Genomic DNA, 21383 nt, shown 5'->3' on the forward strand with positions numbered 1-21383 from the left:
TTCTGTTCCTCACAAAGTCTTATGTGGGGAAAAGGGAGTTTGTTAAAGTCAGGGTATCTATGGGTTAATAATAATAATAACTTTAGTTTATTTGTATTGCGCTTTTCCTGCAAATGTTGCAGCTCAAAGTGCTCCAATCGTTATGTAATCATAATTAAATTATTTAGTCATTTAAAGGCAATATTAAAAAGATGGGTTTTTAGTCTTGACTTGAACATATTTGCTGAGGTTGCATCCCTAAGTCACCCAGTTACCTTCATCATTGTGCTGTCTGAAGAGGATAGGTTTTGGACGAGCGTCTATAAATATACATAGGGGAGATTTAGATACATTTTAGAGTTGGATTATAATCTAGTGGGGGTTGACATTCATCATTTTCAGTCTCTTGCATAATGGTTAATTTACCACACTATTACTGCTGTCACTACCCTCTGGGGTCTGAGTTTGGCCTAGTGTTTGATATGCTCCATTTGATCCACGACACTGCTAAGCTAACACAGTTTCAGAGGATGTTAACCGTCTGCCTCCTGTCAGCGGCCCTGCCTGAGGTTGGAGAGGATCTTCTGCCAGGGTACCAGGAGTCTGCTGAACCATGAGGTTTGTAGGAAAAAGAAGCCATATAAAAATAAAGATTTGTACTTAAGTTGAATCAGGTGTGCTGGTGGTGGAACAGATCAGATATGTGGAGTGGCCGGGGGTCCCCGAGGAGAAGTTTGAGAACCACTGAGTTAGAGGGATGGCTGTGCAAGGCTATGGTGTGTTTGATAGTTCATTGTCTTTATATTTTACACTGATTAATAAAGTAGTACTCTACTCAGTATTCCCTGCCTGTTCAACCAAATGTGTTTCATCCCATAATAATACATAAACAAGGGCCATCTGACTAGTGAGATGATATTCAGTGTTATCATATTCACCTGAGTGAAACACAGTTATGACGTTCCCAACCTTCCTAACCCACATTCAATTAAATAAACTTATAAATTGTGTTCTGTCTCAAAATAAAATTGGGCCTGTCCGCCTCTTTCGTAAATTAATATCTATACATCTTCCAATGAAACTGTCAACAGTAGTTGCTGGTGGTATTCCAGCAGGTCTTCTATGCTTTCTGTCTTACTAACGTTGCTCTTTTGGTCATGTACTTAATAACCATGGCCAGTAGTGGTATTGTCAAGCCTATTCAAAGCCTTGACAATCAGAATTATGTCATTTTGGATCTGAATGATACAATCCTATCTTGTTCTGAAAAAAACGACTTAAAATTATTTGATTTAAATAATCAAAATAGGGTTCTACAGAATTCGGTTAATTCTGCTTCAGTTAGTCAAAGATGGGCCTAGTAGTGGTTAATACTGACAGAAATCAATCATGGAATCAGAGAAGATGAGAAGGCCTTGTAATACTAGTAGTATATTGACATCCAGTAGCATCCTTCTGGACAGCAGCGCGCATGCGCCACATCGGTGTTGCTATAAAGCGCGTGTGGGAATTGTAGTCTCCTGGATTTAAATAGTCGCTTCCCCTTCAAGTGTAGTATTTTTTCTTAAACTACATTTCCCGTTACAGCGATATAGCTACTACCCCCAGAGCTGCTTTATAAAGACATTGTTTTCCTGTGGTTGCTGATCAGGATTTGCTTGCTGACAAGGAGACGCAGGTATGTGTTGCCAAGGAGATTCTCCTACCTGTTATTAGATTTTTATTTTTTTGTGTTATGTTCTCTATTTGTAAAAATTGAATTGAATTCAGAAAATGATGTCCATATTTTCTTTTGCAGAAAAGTGATGCATAGATAGGACCTAGTAACTAAAAAGGTGTTTGACGCGTTATGCATAGCCTAAACATAATTCAGCATTGGTTATTGTCTTACATTTGCACCGGATTTTAGGTGCTCAGGTCCCATAACTGTCATTACATTGGACAACATCAGTTATATTATTTGGTGTTTGCAGCCCCCCTGCAAGTTGTGGTGTTGAAGCCTAGTCTTTATTGCATTGCCGATTGCCTGCTTCATATTTTCGCCCCATCCTAATAATTAATTAATAATTACATCCTTCATCAGTATTTTCAGGTTGCCATACATAGCATAGGAAACAATAACTACTTTACATCCCTAAATAAAACATGCATCGTCGCCAGAAATGTATCTAAATGCTTTCAGGAATGATCGACTTTGGGATGTTTTTGAAGCACAGAATTATTGTTATTATCACCCATGACAATAGTTGTTTCAGAATACATTGTTTTGTTTACGGTAGCCTACATCTTAGATGTGTTATACTTTGTCCATCTTGCACTTGGATGAGCTCTGCGTCAAATGTTCTGCTCGCCTTCGCCCATATCTATAGGCTACATGACTGTCCATATCTATAGGCTACATGACTGTCCATATCTATAGGCTACATGACTGTCCATATCTATAGACTACATGACTGTCCATATCTATAGACTACATGACTGTCCATATCTATAGGCTACATGACTGTCCATATCTATAGACTACATGACTGTCCATATCTATAGACTACATGACTGTCCATATAGACTACATGACTGTCCATATAGACTACATGACTGTCCATATCTATAGACTACATGACTGTCCATATCTATAGACTACATGACTGTCCATATCTATAGGCTACATGACTGTCCATATCTATAGACTCCATGACTGTCCATATCTATAGACTACATGACTGTCCATATCTATAGGCTACATGACTGTCCATATCTATAGGCTACATGACTGTCCATATCTGTAGGCTACATGACTGTCCATATCTATAGGCTACATGACTGTCCATATCTATAGACTACATGACTGTCCATATCTATAGGCTACATGACTGTCCATATCTATAGGCTACATGACTGTCCATATCTATAGACTACATGACTGTCCATATAGACTACATGACTGTCCATATCTATAGGCTACATGACTGCCCTAATCACATTGTTTCGCATCTCAGCACACAGAGACAACACCAGTCAGCGCCTATGTTGGTTATAGAAGATGAAAGAGCATGATCTGGGAAAGGACCACCGGCAGCCTGGCCCTGGGTACCGGGCTGTACCGAGCAGAGAGACTTCAGAGGTCAACCCATATCAGCTCAACAAAGTCCAGGTAAATCTGATCCTTGTGATTACGATTTAGCATTGCTCATGTTTAATTTCGATGAGAGAATGATCTCTTTCTCCCATTGTCCTACTTATCTCGTCAGAAGGCACCCCAGTTGATATGTATCGATGTTTTAATAGAGACATTAGTTTGCTATCCACATGCTGTTCTTCACACCCCTTTAACTATCCCGCTTTTTTTTAGCTAAACGTGTTAGGATGCTCTGGATTTTAATGTCATTGTCTTGTTTGACAGTAGTCATACAATTGAAAGTGTTTAGGGTCTCTGGGAGGGTAATCAGAATTGTGCTTAGCGTATGTTGTCCTACCACTATATAACCCCTTCAATAAATCAAAATTGTTCTTAGTAAAACAAGACTCCTTGTCTATAACATAGTCTTTCTAATGATATAGATGAAAAAAAATAATAATATCTGATGACTTATATCATCATAGCATTTTCGGGGAAATCACAACGTGATCCTAGCTGTAAAAATGTTGTGGGGCAACAACTCCTTTTGCTCATTTTCGGGAAATAAATAAATTAATTAAATGCTGTTTTAGAAAAAGGTGCTCATACTGACAAACACTCATGTTCGCAGGGCCACGGTGTCAAAGACAGTGGCAGTTACATTTACAATAGAGGAACAGCTGTGGTTTTGTGTTGGACAGGCGACTGAAGCTTTTGTGTTAGTTGGCTGTGTTTTGTCCTCTTTCTCTCTTCCTGTCAGTGTTTAGTCAGCATGTTACTCCTACACACTCTCTCCCCTGCCCCGTATCTATCAAGATATCTATCTACAATTAGTTATCGACACGCGGCCAGCTTCTTACTGGTTGCTCTCCAGAAGACCCTATACATTTTGCTGGCTGGCTTTGATTGTTTACATAACTTAAACCCTCCCATTCACTGCCTCACTGGCACCAGCAGCCAATAGCACTGTTGAATTCTGTGATGCGAGAAGCTATTTGGCACGGGATTGGCTGTGTCTGGCTGAACGGCTGTGACGGCTGTGTGTGTGTGCAACGTGAGAGGAGAAACGTGAGGAGGGGGTGATGAGAGGAGAGAGGGAGAGGGGGGTGATGAGAGGAGAGAGGGAGAGGGGGGTGGTGAGAGGAGAGAGGGAGAGGGGGGGGCGCTGGCAGGGCTGCTGAGAAGCCCTGTGGAGAGAGCTCTCGTGTGCCGTGTTCATTCATTCAGGGAGATTTAAATACACCCCCCCCCTTCCCCCCTGATTTAGTGTAGGAGAATATCCTTGGCATTCAAAGCCCTTCTTGGGATGGAAGATCACTTTATTTGTCCATAATGGGAATGTTTCTTTTGCATGTGGTGCTCTCTCTCTCTCTCTCTCTCTCTCTCTCTCTCTCTCTCTCTCTCTCTCTCTCTCTCTCTCTCTCTCTCTCTCTCTCTCTCTCTTCCTCCTCTGTGACTCCTTGCTGTGTGCTAGTCTTCCACCAGGACTGTAGTGAGTGACTAAGGGGTGGTTCAGTGGTTCAGCTGAGGCCAACATTATTTTTTTGTGTTTTTGTTGAAAGTCCCAGTATAAGTACTGTCTGTGTCTTTTTAAATGATAAATTGTTCATAAAAAAAATACATCATCATTGAACAAAGAAATCATACTATGTCAGATCACTGTGCAGTTTGATTAAACGTGAAACATGGCCTTCCCTGAACTCCTCTCTAACCTTACCTCTTGCTAGTAGCGACCGTAATAATAAGTCTATGGTAGCCGATCTTTTCTAGTAACAAATCAGCCAATTTCATTCTTTAATTTAAATATACAGTGCACAAATGCCTCCATGGCAAGCGGGACTTTTGAAGTCGTATGACGTATGATTGTCATACGTTGGGATGTCGTCGTCTTTGGGACGTATTACATTTTTCAGAGAAAACTTACACTGGTGTAACTGGTCACCAGAGGGTGCTTTAGGTGTTTATTAAGGTCTCTGGTTCAAGATGGTAGTTTAGTGAAGTGATCATGTGCAGACATTTCACCAGACACATATTCTTTGGTGATGCTCTGCCAGGCCCATACAGCAGCCAAGGGTTTGGAGGCATAAATAATTACTATTAAGTTAAAGTAAAGATAATTACTATTAGGTTAAAGTAAAGATAATTACTATTAGGTTAAAGTCAAGATTTTCAGATTTTATTTGATGGTATACCATATATAATTGTTTCTTTTAAAACTTTTGGAGTGTTGAAAAATTATTCACTGTCCCATTACTTACGCAGGGCACTGTGTGTGTGTGTGTGTGTGTGTGTGTGTGTGTGTGTGTGTGTGTGTGTGTGTGTGTGTGTGTGTGTGTGCGTGCGTGCGTGCGTGCGTGCGTGCGTGCGTGCGTGCGTGCGTGCGTGCGTGCGTGCGTGCGTGCGTGCGTGCGTGCGTGCGTGCGTGCGTGCGTGCGTGCGTGCGTGCGTGCGTGCGTGCGTGCGTGCGTGCGTGCGTGCGTGCGTGCGTGCGTGCGTGCGTGCGTGCGTGCGTGCGTGCGTGCGTGCGTGCGTGCGTGCGTGCGTGCGTGTGCGTTGACGGTTGTGTTATATAGTAGCTATACAAAGAGAATTCATGAGACGTTATTTATAATTATTTATACATGAGACGTATATTTATAAACATCATGTCAGAAATATGTCAGAATCTCATGGATATAGATAGACATGGGCCATTGTAGGGAAAGTGTGTTGTGAACTGGTCTGTCTCTGCTGTTCATCACATTCATTCATTCTCTCAATCTACCTCAGGGTCCAGCAGCGCCGGCGGCGGGTGTGGAGGAGGGGGGTCTGGGCCTGGGCGGGGGGGGCGGTCCTCACAGGAGAGAAGAGCTAGAGGAGGACGACGGTGAGCGGAGCAAATACCACCACAGCGTCAGTGTCCTCAAACCCATCCGCTCCACGAGCAAGTAAGCAGCACGCCACGACAACAGAAGCATTCTCGCATGTGTAGATATAAGAATCGGAGACCTTTCTGTCTCTAACCTCAGTTGGGGCGGCTGTGTCTCAGGAGGTAGAGCCGCCGTCTAACGATCGCAAGGTCGGCAGATCGGCGGTTCGAGCCCCGGCTGGCCACATATCGAAGTGTCCTTGGGCAAGACACTGAACCCCCGAATTGATCCCAGTGAGCGGGCCCGACGCCTTGCGTGGTAGCTTGCCGCCATTGGTGTGTGAATGTGTGAATGTGTGAATGAGAGGCCATTGTAAAGCGCTTTGGATAAAGTCAATTTACCATCCATTTTACCTCACAGGAACCAGCACCCGGTGGACAACGCAGGCCTGTTCTCCTTCATGACGTTCAGCTGGCTGACGCCCCTGGCCGTGCGCGCCCACAGGAAGGGGCAGCTGCTGCTGGAGGACGTGTGGGCCGTGTCTCAGTGGGAGAGCTGCGAGACCAACCGCCGCAGGTCAGCGCTGCTCAGTAGCTAGATAGTGTGGTATATTTTCACACACACACATAAACCTGTGTAGATATGTCTCGTTGCACCCACATTCATGGCTGTGGGGGGTTACACCTTTTTAGGCTGTTGTGGCATTCCTAGAGGGGTTTTTATGAATTAGCATTCCTTTGTCTTAGATGTCACATGTTCATTTCACGATGGCCTCCCTTTCTGTGACCTGTCCCCTGCTGCTCAGGAGTCAGAAAGAAAAGGAAAAAAGTAGAGGTGGTGACGCGATAAAAAATAAAAAAATCGAATTAATTAGAGACTTTGTAATTAATTAATCGAAATGAATCGCGTTTTAATCGCGTATCAATATTCGACACGAGAAGCAACCGTTTTCAATTCAAATGGATTTGGTATACAGGAGTGAATCAATGAAGACATATCCATAAGTTTAAAGCAGCAAAATCCTGTTTATTTCAGCTACACGGACCAACAGATCACACAATGTACCTGACCTAATTAATTTTGCCATTTAGCAGACGCTTTTATCCAAAGCGACTTACAATTACGAATTACAGGGACATTCCCCCTGGAGTAACTGAGGGCTAAGTGCCTTACTCGAGGGCACACTAGTAGTGGTGTGGTTTTCAGGCGGGATTTGAACTCACAACCTTCCGATCACAAGTCCAACTCACTATCCACTAGACCACCACTACCCCTGCCTGTTTTGAATTGAATGGATGTGTTCTGAGGCCTGTCAGTGTCCTCAAACCCATCCGCTCCACGAGCAAGTAAGCAGCACGCCACGACAACAGAAGCATTCTCGCATGTGTAGATATAAGAATCGGAGACCTTTCTGTCTCTAACCTCAGTTGGGGCGGCTGTGTCTCAGGAGGTAGAGCCGCCGTCTAATGATGTTCTGTTCTGTTCTGAGGCCTGTTCTCCCTGTGTCCTCCAGGCTGGCTGGGCTGTGGGAGGAGGAGGTCCGGCTGAGGGGGGACCAGGCGTCTCTGGTCCAGGCGGTCTGGACCTTCTGCCGCACCCGCCTGCTGCTCTCCATCGTCTGCCTCATGGTGACCCAGCTGGCCGGGTTCAGTGGTCCAGTAAGTAACACCATCTCATCCTCCACGCTCTCATCTCTCACTGTCTCTCTCTCTCTCTCTCCCTTCTCTTTCTCTCTTAAAAGCAGGGTAAGTGTGCCCAACCCCTGCCTCTCCTCTCTCCCTCTTCTTCCTAAATCTGAAGCCCACAGGTGAGTGTCTCATGGAGGCAGATATATATCCCTCTCTCTTCCCTCTCTCTCTTCCTTCTCTCTCTTCCTCTCTCTCTCTCTCTCTCTCTCTCTCTCTCTCTCTCTCTCTCTCTCTCTCTCTCTCTCTCTCTCTCTCTCTCTCTCTCTCTCTCTCTCTCTCTCTCTCTCTTCCCTCATCTAAAACCAGAGGCTGAATATCCTACTCAAACAAATTCTAAACTAAAAATTGTTGGATTTGTAAGATTTGTGTTTTTTTCCTGTAGTAAAAATATATATATTTTTTTTTTTTTGTATGTATTTATTTTGTATTAAATGTCAAGATGCTGCTGTCTCAATCTGTTAATGCTGTTGTGAATGAGCCTTACTTCTGACCAAGGTACTGTCATCAATATAGAAGTGTGAGGACCTGGGGTTGGGACACTGGACTGTTGCCAATCTAACTCTGACTGTAGGGGCCTTATAGGATGGAGCATTGTGGCTCCATACTCTGACCAGACACGGTCATATATCTTGGTTACCGTCATGTTTTCAAACTTCAGAAGACTTGGTTGAAGGGGGAGGAGGAGTTTTGTGTAAAACCGTTATGACCGTAACCATAAAATTACATGTTTTACACAGTGTAAACAAAGTATTTATTTGTGTTCCATTTTTTTTCTATGCTGAATGTTCTATATTATATATCAGAGCCTTTATATATACATTTTGTATCATATCATTCAAATCATTGATCTGACAATTCTGGATGCTCACTTTGTTAACACCTATTGAAACAGATTTGTGCAAAACTTTATCAAAACTTTATCAAGGCCCTGATCTTCCCAGTTAGAAGTAGCGCTCCCGTCTGCTGCTCTCTATGGGGTTCCTGTGTCTCGTAGTCTCAGTGAAAAGATAGATACGTCTCGTTGCAGCTATGGATGTTATCGTCCTGTAGCTGTGTGTTGATGCTAATCAGGTTGAACCTTTCCAGTGTCGATAGAGGTATCTGCAGGTGTGTTAGGGGAACAGGTGTGTCAGGGTTAACAGGGTTAACCAGTCATCTGCCCTGGTCTTATGGACTACATAAGACGATTCTGTAGTCCATAAGACGTCATCTGGACGTCCTAGAAAGACGTCATCTAGACGTCCTAGAAAGAAGTCATCTGAACCCACATTCCGGCTTCCCTGAGGACGTCTTTTGGACTCTTTGTTTCCTGGGACGCACAGTCATTTGCCCACTCTCTCATTTTTGCCTCAACTTAGATCTGTCCATCTCTGTTAGATATCTGTTAGCATCTCTGAGGTCTTAGATCTGTCCACCTGTCCATCTCTGTGGTCTCGCTTGACGGACAGCTTCCCATCTGCCATGATGACGATAGCATGACAAGACCTTGTGTCTTTTAACCAAGATTTACATACAATTGTTTCACTCCTATTACCGTATAGACAAGGAGGATACAAGAATGTCATACAAGAATACATATACTTCCCAACATCATGTAAACGTGTGCTCTAAGTGGATGAGACTAGTCATGAGGAGGGGAGACTAGAGAGTAGAGGGCAGATTAGAGAGTAGAGGGCAGAGGCTGTTGTTTAGAATCCACAAGCTAACGGTTTAAACCAGCGGAGAGTAACAAATAATAAAGCAGGCAGAGAGACCATGATGAGGTAGGCAGCATGTTTCTCATGCAGGGATGGGTCAAGAGGTCTCTCTTTCTCTTTCTATCTCCCTTCCTCTTACTATCGTACTCTGTCTCCATCTAGTTAGTCTGTTAGTCTGTTATAGATCCATTAGATCTGCTATACACAAGCAGCACTTGGACATCAACGGATCATTTATGGCATAGAGGATCAACGCCCCCTGTTGGAGTAAGGGAGAAGACACTTTGTTCAATTACTTTTCTAATGTTTTGAATTTGAATTTGAAAAAAAAGTGACCTGATGTTGACATTCCCACTCCTTCTCTAGAGCCTGGATCTGCCTGTATATGTAACACACTGCTCTGAGACAACCTGCTCAGCTGTGAAATGTCGATAAATAACCTATTGATGCACTATGTAAAAATATGACTGTTGTTGTTGATGTTTGTTTTTATTTTTTGTATCCAATGTCCAATGCTTTTTCCTGTTCTATCACTGAAAACAAACTGTTGTAAACAGAAAAACCGATACTCTCTGATAACTGCAGTTTATGGGTATAAAGTCAGCATTCCTTAACATTGGCCCAGAGAATTGGACTTTCCCCAAATGTGAGAATGGTTGGACTGATAAGCCTCTGCTGCGGCGGGGGGTGGAGGTGGAGAACACTAGGATGGGGGGTGGAGGTAGAGAACACTAGGATGGGGGGTGGAGGTAGAGAACACTAGGATGGGGGGTGGAGGTAGAGAACACTAGGATGGGGGGTGGAGGTAGAGAACACTAGGATGGGGGGTGGAGGTAGAGAACACTAGGATGGGGGGTGGAGGTAGAGAACACTAGGATGGGGGGTGGAGGTAGAGAACACTAGGATGGGGGGTGGAGGTAGAGAACACTAGGATCAGAATACTGAATCAGCAGACTCTTCTGTTGGGCTGCATAAGCCCGTCTGTCACTAAGAGCTTAGTCTGCCCTGTTAGTCTGCTGGCAGAACAGCAGGTCTTTAGGGTCGATGCCAGCGAGGCCGGGCATAGGGCACCACCCACCCCCCCCCCTCTGCATCTTTGGACTGTGAAATAAGGGTGAACACGCCTTGAAATGTGCTTAAAATGTGACTCCCAACTCCACTCTTCTAAGGACCAAAACACCTTAAACTTTACACAAAGACTGAAACGCAAAAATTTCGCAAAGACATTGTTGACCTCCTGAACTGTGAATCTTTTTGATTTGTTTCTCTTTACTGTTTGTTTGTTCATGATTTGATGCTTCAGGTTTTTCCCGCCGTTTTATGGCTGTTTATACATGTACAGTGTGCTGGATGTGCCTTTTTTGACCATCTACAGACAGAAAGGTTTTCTATTTGCCCTATTTCAATAAAATATGCATTTGTCAACAATGCGGGTTTGCTGACACTCCCTGCTTGTGGACCCCTTCATGTGTCAAAGGTTGTTGGCATAGCGATGTGTGTATATGAGTGTGTGTCATGTTAGACCACTGACCGTAGAGTTTGGTAAGAAAATGGAGGATAATCATGGCCGCCTATCAATGGACTACCTTCTCTGCTCTTGTCCTCCTCTCTCTCTGGCTGTCTGTATAATCATCTGCTGACATTACATTTCAGGAAGTTTAGACATAACTGCGTGGTCCCCCCTCTACCTCTCCTTGATGTGACTGAAGGTATAATGACTCTGATTTCACCTGATGTAAACAATAGGAAATGTGTTTTTCGTAATGTACTACTACTGCATTGTCTCTAAATACTGTAGCGATGTCGTGTCGATATTCATTTTTTCTCTTGTTCTTTTTAAAGGATCTTAATAGACAAAGACCACCAAAGGTAAAATGGTGAGAGCTTAACTTTAAACAGGCTGTTATTTAATCAGTAGAAGCTGTTTACGGTAATTAAAAAAGCTTTTGAAGTTGATAAACGGGATGTGCTTTCGGTAGTCCTTGATTTTAGTTTTTTAACCGTGTAGAGTCTCAAGATAATGTTGCTGTTGCTGATGGCAGTTGGTGATGAGTGATGGTGCTGGAGGGGGATTCTGGGATATGGAGTTGCTGTCAGTCACGCGGCCTGTACTGTGTCATCCCCTCCTCCTGCCCTCTCCCAGGCCTTTGTAGTGAAGCGGCTGTTGGAGTACACACAGCAGGCCCAGCCGGACCTTCCCTACGGCCTCCTGCTGGTCTTGGGTCTGCTGATCACTGAGCTGATCCGCTCCTGGTCCCTGGCGCTCACCTGGGCCCTCAACTACCGAACCGGGACCCGTCTGCGGGGCGCCATCCTCACCATGGCCTTCCACAAGATGCTGAGGCTCCGCAGCATCCGGGATAAATCCATGGGACAGGTGAGACATGGTTCAGATTGGGTCCTGAATTCCAAAATGACGTTTAACCCTAGAACAGCCGTGCCTTTTTTACCTACTAAAAGAGCCGCCTCAGGGGTCAAGTTTTAACGATTTACAATGCTCAAGCTGCTATTTACACGCAACAACCACTAGTTGGCGCGTCTTGTAAATTAGCCTGCTTCGTCCTACACAGAAAAACTGCAAAATAGCTTTATGCTAGCTTATCCTGATGTGATTTTGAAAATGTAAGGATACTGGGGTGGTAGAACGCACATATCTAGGAAAAGTCATGAAAGGAGGGTCCTGAAATTTGACGAGTGCAAAGATATAAAAATTTTCAAATGTCAAATGACCCCTCATGGCTAGTGTTAAGTGAGTTTAAGGTCGTGGTGAGGTTCAGGACTGATGTGGTGTCTCTCTCTTCCTCCCTCAGCTGATCAACATGTGTTCTAACGACGGGCAGAGGATGTTCGAGGCGGCGGCGGTGGGCAGTCTGCTGGCAGGCGGACCCCTCATCGCCGTGCTGGGGATGGGCTACAACCTGGCCATACTGGGCCCTACCTCTCTACTGGGCTCTGCAGTTTTCATCCTGTTTTATCCTGCTATGGTGAGCAGCACTATGTAGCATGTTGTATATTTGTGTATGTATTCTTTATAGAGGGACGATCTTCCTGAGAAACTGAGTCTTCGTGGAAGCGTAGGGAACCTCCCCTTGGTAGTTTCTGGAGAAGTGGGAAGTGAGAAGTGTCTGTGTTCCCTGGTGCAGATGTTCAGCTCTAGGTGGACGGCCTACTTCAGGAGGAAGGGCGTGGCCGTGACGGACAGACGCGTCCAGAAGATGAACGAGATCCTCAACTACATCAAGTTCATCAAAATGTACGCCTGGGTCAAGGCCTTCTCCCAGGCTGTGCGCAGTAAGTGCCTAACCCCTATGTACCCCGATGTACCCCTATGACCCCTATGTACCTCTATGTACCCCTATGTATCCCTATGTACCTCTATGTACCCCTATGACCCCCTGTGTACCCCTATGCAGCCCTATGTACCCCATACTATGTCTATATGTGTTTGTGTGGGTCATGCTGACAGCGCTGTTTTTGTTTATTGATTGATTAATATCACCTCTCTTATAAAGATACACGCATGAAGATATAACTTACACTATCACTGTCTTCATTAATATTCTTCTATTGCTAATCAGTGAAAGATCCATCTGTATGCTCCTTATGTTTTGTTCTAATTTAGATGTTTTGGTTTTGTTTGGTTGTTGTGCTTGTCATGTCTTGTGTGGTTCAGTTGTCCTGTTGTTAATTTAGTTTTAGTTTATTTTTATTTTTTTATGAAAACAATTTATCTTGTTTTTTGTTAAATGTTTTAATTGTCTTGTTATTTTATTGTTGTCGCATAGGACCCCCTCGAAAACGAGATATCATATCTCAAGGGGTTATTCCTAATAAAGCAATTTCCTCATCATAATTTTTCTCTCATAGGAATCCGCGAGGAGGAGCGTCTCATCCTACAGAGGACAGGATACTTCCAGAGCATCACGGTGGGCGTGGCTCCTATCGTCGTGGTGATCGCCAGCGTTGCCACCTTCTCCACCCACATGATGCTGGGATATGATCTGACTGCTGCTCAGGTAGGTTGTGTCATTTTCTCCCATTTCTCTGATCAGTGCCAAGATCTCAGGAGACCAGATCACCAAACTGATACCGAAACGTTGTGTGGGTCATTCCTTCCGCAGGCGTTTACAGTTGTGACTGTCTTCAACGCGATGACTTTTGCACTTAAGGTCACACCCTTCTCAGTCAAGTCCCTGTCTGAAGCATCAGTGGCCATGGAGAGGTTCAAGGTAAGATCGCTCCCCCTCTTTCTCTTTCTCCATCCTTACCCCCGGTCTCTGTATCTCTTCTCGAATGGTAAATGGACTGCACTTATATAGCGCCTTTATCCAAAGCGCTTTACAACGGCCTCTCATTCACCCATTCACACGCACATTCACACACCAATGCCGGCGAGGCGCCGGCCCGCTCACTGGGAGCAATTTGGGGTTCAGTGTCTTGCCCAAGGACACTTCGACATGTGGCCAGCCGGGGCTTGAACCGCTGATCTGCCAACCTTACGATCATTAGACGGCGGCTCTACCTCCTGAGACACAGCCGCCCTATCTCAAAAACCCTTCATCGAGGGGCGCTTAGGTGGCGTAACGGGTTAAGCGCTGACCATGTAACCGCAGGGTCCCCGGTTCGATTCCGGCCGGGGACATCCTGCATGTCATCCCTCCTTTATTACTTAAAAAAAAAAAATAAAAAATCCATCGATCGTCTGCCCCAGTTTCTGTCCTGCCTGGCCTGGCCTATGTGGGATGAGTGTGTTACGTCTGGGTTTGTTGGCGGTACATCAGTGTTCTGGAAGAGCTCAGTTCCCTCTAATCCCCCGGTCACACAGGGCTGGGTTCGGGCTCTGAGGTGTGTGTTTGCTCAGGTCCGACCGGGCGGACGGAGGGAATGTGCTGTGAAAGCAGCAGATATGAGTACGTGGGCCGGCGCCCCCGCCCCCCCCTCCCCCCTCCTCTGTCTGCTCAGTGTGGTCTTATCTGTCTTTTCTCCCAGACCCCCTACTGTTTCAAAACCTCTCAGAACTAAAACTCTCTGTGATGCTGTTCCAAACCTGCCTAGCCTCTCAGTTCTGAGGCTGCAGATTCTGAACATTCCTTTGGAGTTAGGTGGGGATATGAGAACTGTGTGGCGGTACGCTGTGATATGGAGGGAAATGTTGCGGTGAACGGGGCGGCTGTGTCTCAGGAGGTAGAGCCGGCATCTAATGATCGCAAGGTTGGCAGATCGGCGGTTCGAGCCCCGGCTGGCCACATGTCGCAGTGTCCTTGGGCAAGACACTGAACCCCAAATTGCTCCCAGTGAACGGGCCGGCGCCTTGCATGGTAGCTTACCGACATTGGTGTGTGAATGTGTGTGTGAATGGGTGAATGAGAGGCCGTTGTAAAGCGCTTTGGATAAAGGCGCTATATGAGTGCAGTCCGTTTACTGTAACTGTGTGTCTGTGTGTGTGACTGTACAGAGCTTGTTCCTAATGGCGGAGGTGCAGATGATCCGGGCCAAGCCCCAGAACCCCCTGGTTGCCGTGGAGATGACGGGGGCCAGTCTGGCCTGGGAGACGGTGGGTCACAGCGCCCAGCCCACCCCGCGCGGCACCCCCTCCGTGGGGACGACCCAGAGGTGAGTCATCACTTACAGAGCCCTTCATGTCCTTACAGCCCCAGTAGGTCTCTCAGGTCCTCTGACCAGGGTTTGTTGGTTGTCCCCCGTGCCAGATTAAAAACCAAAGGTGATGGAGCATTCCAAACCGTGGCTCCCAAACTCTGGAATGCTCTTCCCTTGGAACTTAGATCAGCGGTCTCGGTCGAAGCATTTAAAAAAACAGCTCAAGACTGTCCTGTATTTGTTTCTTGTTTTTATTTTCACTTGTTTACCTATTTCTTTTAACCTGCTATTACTTTTGCTCTTTAATTATGTTTTTATAGCCTATGTAAAGCACTTTGTGACCGCTGGTCTGTGATAGGTGCTATATAAATACACTTGACTTACTTACTTACTTACTAGGTGTGGGAGGTGCCGGAGGTCTCGGGGGGGTAAGACGCGGGGGGACGGGCGAGAGGAGCAGGCGGGTCACCTTCTGACCAGCGGAGAGAGTGACGTCCCCTCCAGCCCAGAGGACGACCGGACCCCCCCCATCCCCACCGTCAGCCAACGCCTGCAGAGGACCTTACACTGCATCGATCTCACCGTGCAGAAGGTATACACTATATTGTGTTAGATGAAGCAATGGCTCTACAGTGTGCCTATAGGACATCACCCACCCACTCAACCTGTACCTCGCCCCACTGCCATCCGGGCGTAGGTACAGAACGCTAAGGTGCAAAAGGGCTCGCTTTGGCCAAAGCCTGATCCCCGCAGCCATTGTTGCCTTAAATAACAGACCGCGCTGAGTGTGTGTACTTGTGTATCTGTCATGTGTAGTACTGTCTGTTGTTGTCTGTGTTATACAGTGTTGTATGTATACTGTATATGTATACTGTACAGTGTTGTATGTATATATGTATACTGCACAGTGGTGTGAAAATGAATTTCCCCCTGGGGACAATAAATGTAATCTAATCTAATCTAAGGAGAGTTGATATGGTGTATACATCCATCCACCCCACTGTGACTCTGTCTCCAGGGGAAGCTGGTTGGTGTCTGTGGGAGCGTGGGCAGTGGGAAGACCTCTATGATCTCAGCCATCCTTGGACAGGTGAGGAGGTTAACTACAGGACAGGTAGGGTGAGGCGGTTAGACTACCTGCTGGTCTGCTCACTGGCATGTGAGGAAACTAACTGACTCTGGACTATTGGTTTTTGTTGTTGCTCATTGATCCACGACGGTCATGCAGCGAAGGTTATGCAGATGCCACCAAAGTAACCCCTTTTGTACAACAGTTAGTTCCGACCAAGTAATTTGATTGGACTCAAGAGGCATTCCATGAGTGCCGATATACAGTATAACAGCACTGGGACTTTTAACTATATGTATCACTCCGCCGCACAGGTGTTCTATTGTTTGTGTTCAGGTTACTAGGCAACAGTCCAGTTGAAGTTCAGTTGCGGAACTATTTTTTGTTGGTGGAGCCAAAATGAATGATTAAATAAACAAACAAATAATAATCTGTTGTCGCTTATTACTGTTAACTAATAAATGGCGCTGTAGAACTGTTGTATAAAAGCAATATCACACTCCAGGTCGTGCTGCTATACTGCCTGGGGCCTCGTACCTACGACCGAATCACAGCCGTGCTGATATTCAGTATAACAGCACTCCCTCTCGTGTGATATTTCTTAAATATACACCTGGAAACAAGGAGAGTTGGCTGCCTCTATGTGTCTATGTTCTGATGTGAATAGAGATGTTCTGAGATGCTCTGTGGTGACGTCTCTCCTCAGATGACCCTTCTGGAGGGAAACGTCGCCGTGAACGGAGACTTCGCCTACGTGGCCCAGCAGGCTTGGATACTCAACGCGTCCTTCCGGGACAACATCCTGTTTGGAAAAGAGTTTGAGGAGGAGAGGTGAGCTCCAAACACATCAGTATAACAGACGATTATGGAAATACATTAACAATCTATAAATTAAAAAAAAGCAATAGTTGCTTCTATGGTAGGCAGAAGTAGGGCAATTTGGGCAAATGTAGGCATAGGCATACAGTGCCTTTAGGAAGTCTACACCCCTTTCAAAAATGTGTTTGTGTTGTCCCGGAAAGAAAATTAATTAATGAATTTAAAATAATGTATTTAAAATTAAAAAACAAAGATGACCTGTGTGCAAAAATCTACACACCCCTTGACGTGGCTTTCCGAAAAATGAGTTCTAATGCAAAATAGAATATCTTAAACAAGTTACTGAAACAGTTGAATTGATTCCATGGAGAGCGATGATAATAGTGAATACAGTACGTGACTCTGTCCTCACTATTCCAGGTACCAGGCGGTCCTGAGCGCGTGCTGTCTGAGACCGGACCTGGCCATCCTCCCCAACACTGACCTGACTGAGGTGAGACAACTTTCCTGTCATCATTTCTTGAATAGTGAAACAAACTAAAAGGGGAGCTCTTATGGAAAACATCATATACTGACCTTGGTGATGAATAATAATTAGTATTTTTAGGTTATTCCCACTTATATTTGTCATTTTATTGGATAGAGATAATGAAGGTAGACAGGAAAGTAAGGAGAAGAAGGGAGCAAGGACGTGTCGTCCATATAAGCATAGTAAGCAGTGCTTACCCAACGAAAAAATAAAAAAGGACAGTGAAAATATTTAAATAAAAGTGCATGTAACCGTTTGTTTGTTTTCATTAAAAGAGTCGTATTTTAGGTCCCAGGGCAGCAGGAGTCATTCATTTTGACGTTGCATTTTTAGCGCCACCTGCAGGAGTAAGCACTTCCTACTCTGCCTGCTTGCATTGGGTTGCATTATAAGCACTTCTCTCTCTGCTTTCCCTCGCGTACATTCGAATGCGTGAAAATGTCTTTTTAATTTTTTTCCGATGCCTCAGCCCGCTGTTTAATGTGGCCAGGGTAAGCATGCTTACAGCCAATCAGTAGTTCTTTAATTCCGATAAGAGCTACTGATTGGCTCTGATCACTTTCAAGTTCACTTAACATTTCACCTCTCGCCCGGCAGAATAGCTTATGCTAGCTAGCTCAAACGATCTAAATAATAATAATCAATGGATAACTTGCTTGATTTTGTGAATATGGACATTACTGTCAGCGACCTAAAGGGATTTCGTAGACTGGACTGGACTGGAAAAACAGAACTACTGGCTAAATGCCGCCCGAAGCCACCGCTCACCGATCTTCACACCCAGAAAGGGAGAGTCGCTAGGGGGTTCCAGCAAGCCTGGTATGAGCGGTTTATATGATTTATATGATTCGCGAGGCTGGTGGCGATCTGTGCTTGTTTATATGGTTTGAGTACTGCTGTGCTGCTGGTTATGGCTTCTTATTTAAGACTTCCTCTGCTTTTACCTTTGAATAGGCCTGTGCCATTGTGTTTGGAGAGAGAGCTGCTTAATCAATCGCTGAGATAGGCCTAATGTCGCTGTCCGTGCCAGTGGTTCTGGACCAAAAGTGTTTGAGAGAGATAGAGAGGGAGGGTTTGTGATGTGATGTCAAGTGCCTGTGTGACAAAGTGTGAAAAGAAAGTGTGTTGTGAGTTTACTGTGGAGGATGGAAACGGTGTGTGTCTGTGTTGTGCATGTGTGCGTTTGCGATGTTGAAACTGGACTTGTAGATTTCAGCAGGCTGGCTACTTGAAAAGATCTTGGTTCCAAAAAGATTGAACAATGAGCACCCCTGATATAGTCGAAACTGGCAACTGTTTTTTTTTGTTTTTGGTAATCTGATCACAAAGTGACACTACAGTTTATTAGCGGGTTCTAGGGCAACAAAATTGCATTTCCTTGAAACTGCGTTCACTGATAGCGTGTATGTGTAATTATGTGTATTTCTATATCTTATGCTTACCCAATCTAAAAGCTCACGGCACGTGCCTGGAAGGGAGAGAGGGCATGTCAGCAGGGCATGGGCCGGATTCTAACCCATGCCGACATGGGCATATGTGTGCACTGTTGACCGCGGTGCTAGACCACTGGACCACCTCAGGCCCCAAATAATTATAATTATAATTCTAGCTCTTATAGACCTTCAGTTCCCTTAGCCTTATTCATCAGTAAATATCTAGCCAAATAAAATATAGCTTTGTGAGAAAAGACAAGTCTTCTTCACGTTTCATGTTTGTCCGTTGTTTCTCCTCAGATCGGAGAGCGCGGGGCCAACCTCAGTGGCGGGCAGCGCCAGCGGATCAGCCTGGCCCGGGCCCTCTACAGCGACCGGGCCGTCTACATCCTGGACGACCCGCTCAGCGCCCTGGACGCCCACGTAGGGAACCACATCTTCAACAACGCCATCAAGAAACAGCTACGCCACAAGACCATCATCTTCGTCACTCACCAGCTGCAGGTTGGTCAGAGTGACTGTTGTCAGTAGTGACTGTTGTCAGAGTGACTGTTGTGTGATGATGTCATCTTCTGTGTCTGTGTTCGCTGTGCAGTACCTGGTGGACTGTGATGATGTCATCTTCATGAGCCAGGGCAGCATCACTGAGCAGGGGAATCACGAGGACCTGATGCGCCTGAACGGAGACTACGCCGCCATGTTCAACAACCTGCAGCTAGGAGAGACGCCGTATGTAGAGGTGAGCTGGTAGAGACTCCATATGTAGAGGTGAGCTGGTAGCATGTAGCTGGTAGCATGTACAGTGTTAGGAGGAGACTCCATATGTAGAGGTGAGCTGGTAGCATGTAGCTGGTAGCATGTACAGTGTTAGGAGAGACTCCATATGTAGAGGTGAGCTGGTAGCATGTACAGTGTGGGTCATATATGTCAGCCAGTCTCATTCTATTTGTCCTGCATGTTGAGTTTGTCCGCTTTATGAACAGCGTGTTGTTGTGACTCTCCAGGTACCCAACAAGACATGTGGGAACTCCCTCAAGAAACCCCCTGAGAGCACCAAGTCTGGATCCATCAAGAAGGACAAACCTGCCAGCAAGGACAACGGTATTTAACCCCAAGACTTATTTGGGCATGTATGTATGCATGTATGTATGTATGTATCTGTGAGAGAGATTGACTTGGGGCGGCTGTGGCGCAGGAGGTAGAGCCGCCGTCTAATGATCGCGAGGTTGGCAGATCAGCGGTTTCGAGCCCCGGCTGGCCACATTGTCAAAGTGTCCTTGGGCAAGACACTGGACCTCCCAGTGAGCGGGCCGGCCGGCGCCTTGCATGGTAGCTTGCCGCCATTGGTGTGTGAATGTGCGTGTGAATGGGTGTATGAGAGGCCGTTGTAAAGTGCTTTGGATAAAGGCGCTATATAAGTGCAGTCCATTTAACATTTTGCCATTGACCTCTGACCCACACGCTCTTCTCCTCCAGGCCAGCTGATGCAATTGGAGGAGCGGGGGCGGGGGGCGGTGCCGTGGGGGGTGTACGGGGTGTACATCCAGGCCTCGGGGGGGGTGCTGGCCTTCCTGCTCATCCTGCTCCTGTTCGTGCTCAACGTGGGAAGCACCGCCTTCAGCAACTGGTGGCTCAGCTACTGGATCAAGCAGGGCAGCGGGGTGACTAACACTTTATTAGGGTTAGGGTTCACGTTTCAGTGAAATGTTGACTGACGTGTTGACTGAAGTGTTGACTGAAGTGCTGACTGAAGTGTTGACTGAAGTGTTGACTGAAGTGTTGACTGAAATGTTGACTGAAATGTTGACTGAAATGTTGACTGAAATGTTGACTGAAGTGCTGACTGAAGTGTTGACTGAAGTGCTGACTGAAGTGTTGACTGACGTGTTGACTGTGTTCCACGTCACCTGCAGAACACCACAGTGTTGGTGGGCAGCAGCGCCGTGGTCAGTGAGAGCATGCGGGACAACCCCCTGATGCAGCACTACTGCATGGTGTACGCCATGTCCATGGGCGTCATGCTGCTGCTCAAACTGCTGCGAGGCATCGTCTTCGTTAAGGTAATGTTGTTGTCTGTGTTAAGGTAATGTTGTTGTCTGTGTTAAGGTAATGTTGTTGTCTGTGTTAAGGTAATGTTGTTGTCTGTGTTAAGGTAATGTTGTTGTCTGTGTTAAGGTAATGTTGTTGTCTGTGTTAAGGTAATGTTGTTGTCTGTGTTAAGGTAATGTTGTTGTCTGTGTTAAGGTAATGTTGTTGTCTGTGTTAAGGTAATGTTGTTGTCTGTGTTAAGGTAATGTTGTTGTCTGTGTTAAGGTAATGTTGTTGTCTGTGTTAAGGTAATGTTGTTGTCTGTGTTAAGGTAATGTTGTTGTCTGTGTTAAGGTAATGTTGTTGTCTGTGTTAAGGTAATGTTGTTGTCTGTGTTAAGGTACATAGAGACAAAATAATAAATTCTTCATCATCATTGGGCCAGCTGTGGCGCAGGAGGTAGAGTCGCCGTCTAATGATCACAAGGTTGGCAGATCAGCGGTTCGAGCCCCGGCTGGCCACATGTCGAAGACACTGAACCCCAAAATTGCTCCCAGTGAGCGGGCCAGCGCCTTGCAT

General features: G+C 45.7%; 1 protein-coding gene across 1 annotated transcript in view; it reads left to right on the forward strand.

Moving 5' to 3' along the window:
* Positions 1–3019: 3019 nt before the first annotated feature.
* Positions 3020–21383, forward strand: part of abcc5 (ATP-binding cassette, sub-family C (CFTR/MRP), member 5) — a gene marked incomplete at both ends in the record, with an annotated part of 27688 nt that continues 9324 nt past the window's right edge. Inside the window, 19 exons of the mRNA XM_080547317.1 lie at positions 3020–3130; positions 5864–6021; positions 6364–6519; positions 7457–7601; positions 11472–11705; positions 12139–12312; positions 12472–12619; positions 13196–13344; positions 13450–13557; positions 14784–14941; positions 15326–15518; positions 15945–16016; positions 16702–16826; positions 17235–17307; positions 19077–19280; positions 19372–19515; positions 19781–19877; positions 20253–20437; positions 20690–20836. Of these exons, the coding sequence (XP_080403443.1) occupies positions 3020–3130; positions 5864–6021; positions 6364–6519; positions 7457–7601; positions 11472–11705; positions 12139–12312; positions 12472–12619; positions 13196–13344; positions 13450–13557; positions 14784–14941; positions 15326–15518; positions 15945–16016; positions 16702–16826; positions 17235–17307; positions 19077–19280; positions 19372–19515; positions 19781–19877; positions 20253–20437; positions 20690–20836 (2781 nt within the window). The remainder of the gene's footprint in view (positions 3131–5863; positions 6022–6363; positions 6520–7456; positions 7602–11471; positions 11706–12138; positions 12313–12471; positions 12620–13195; positions 13345–13449; positions 13558–14783; positions 14942–15325; positions 15519–15944; positions 16017–16701; positions 16827–17234; positions 17308–19076; positions 19281–19371; positions 19516–19780; positions 19878–20252; positions 20438–20689; positions 20837–21383) is intronic.

Source organism: Nansenia antarctica, assembly GCF_963989245.1.
Source record: "Nansenia antarctica genome assembly, chromosome: 17".
Lineage (NCBI taxonomy): Eukaryota > Metazoa > Chordata > Actinopteri > Argentiniformes > Microstomatidae > Nansenia > Nansenia antarctica.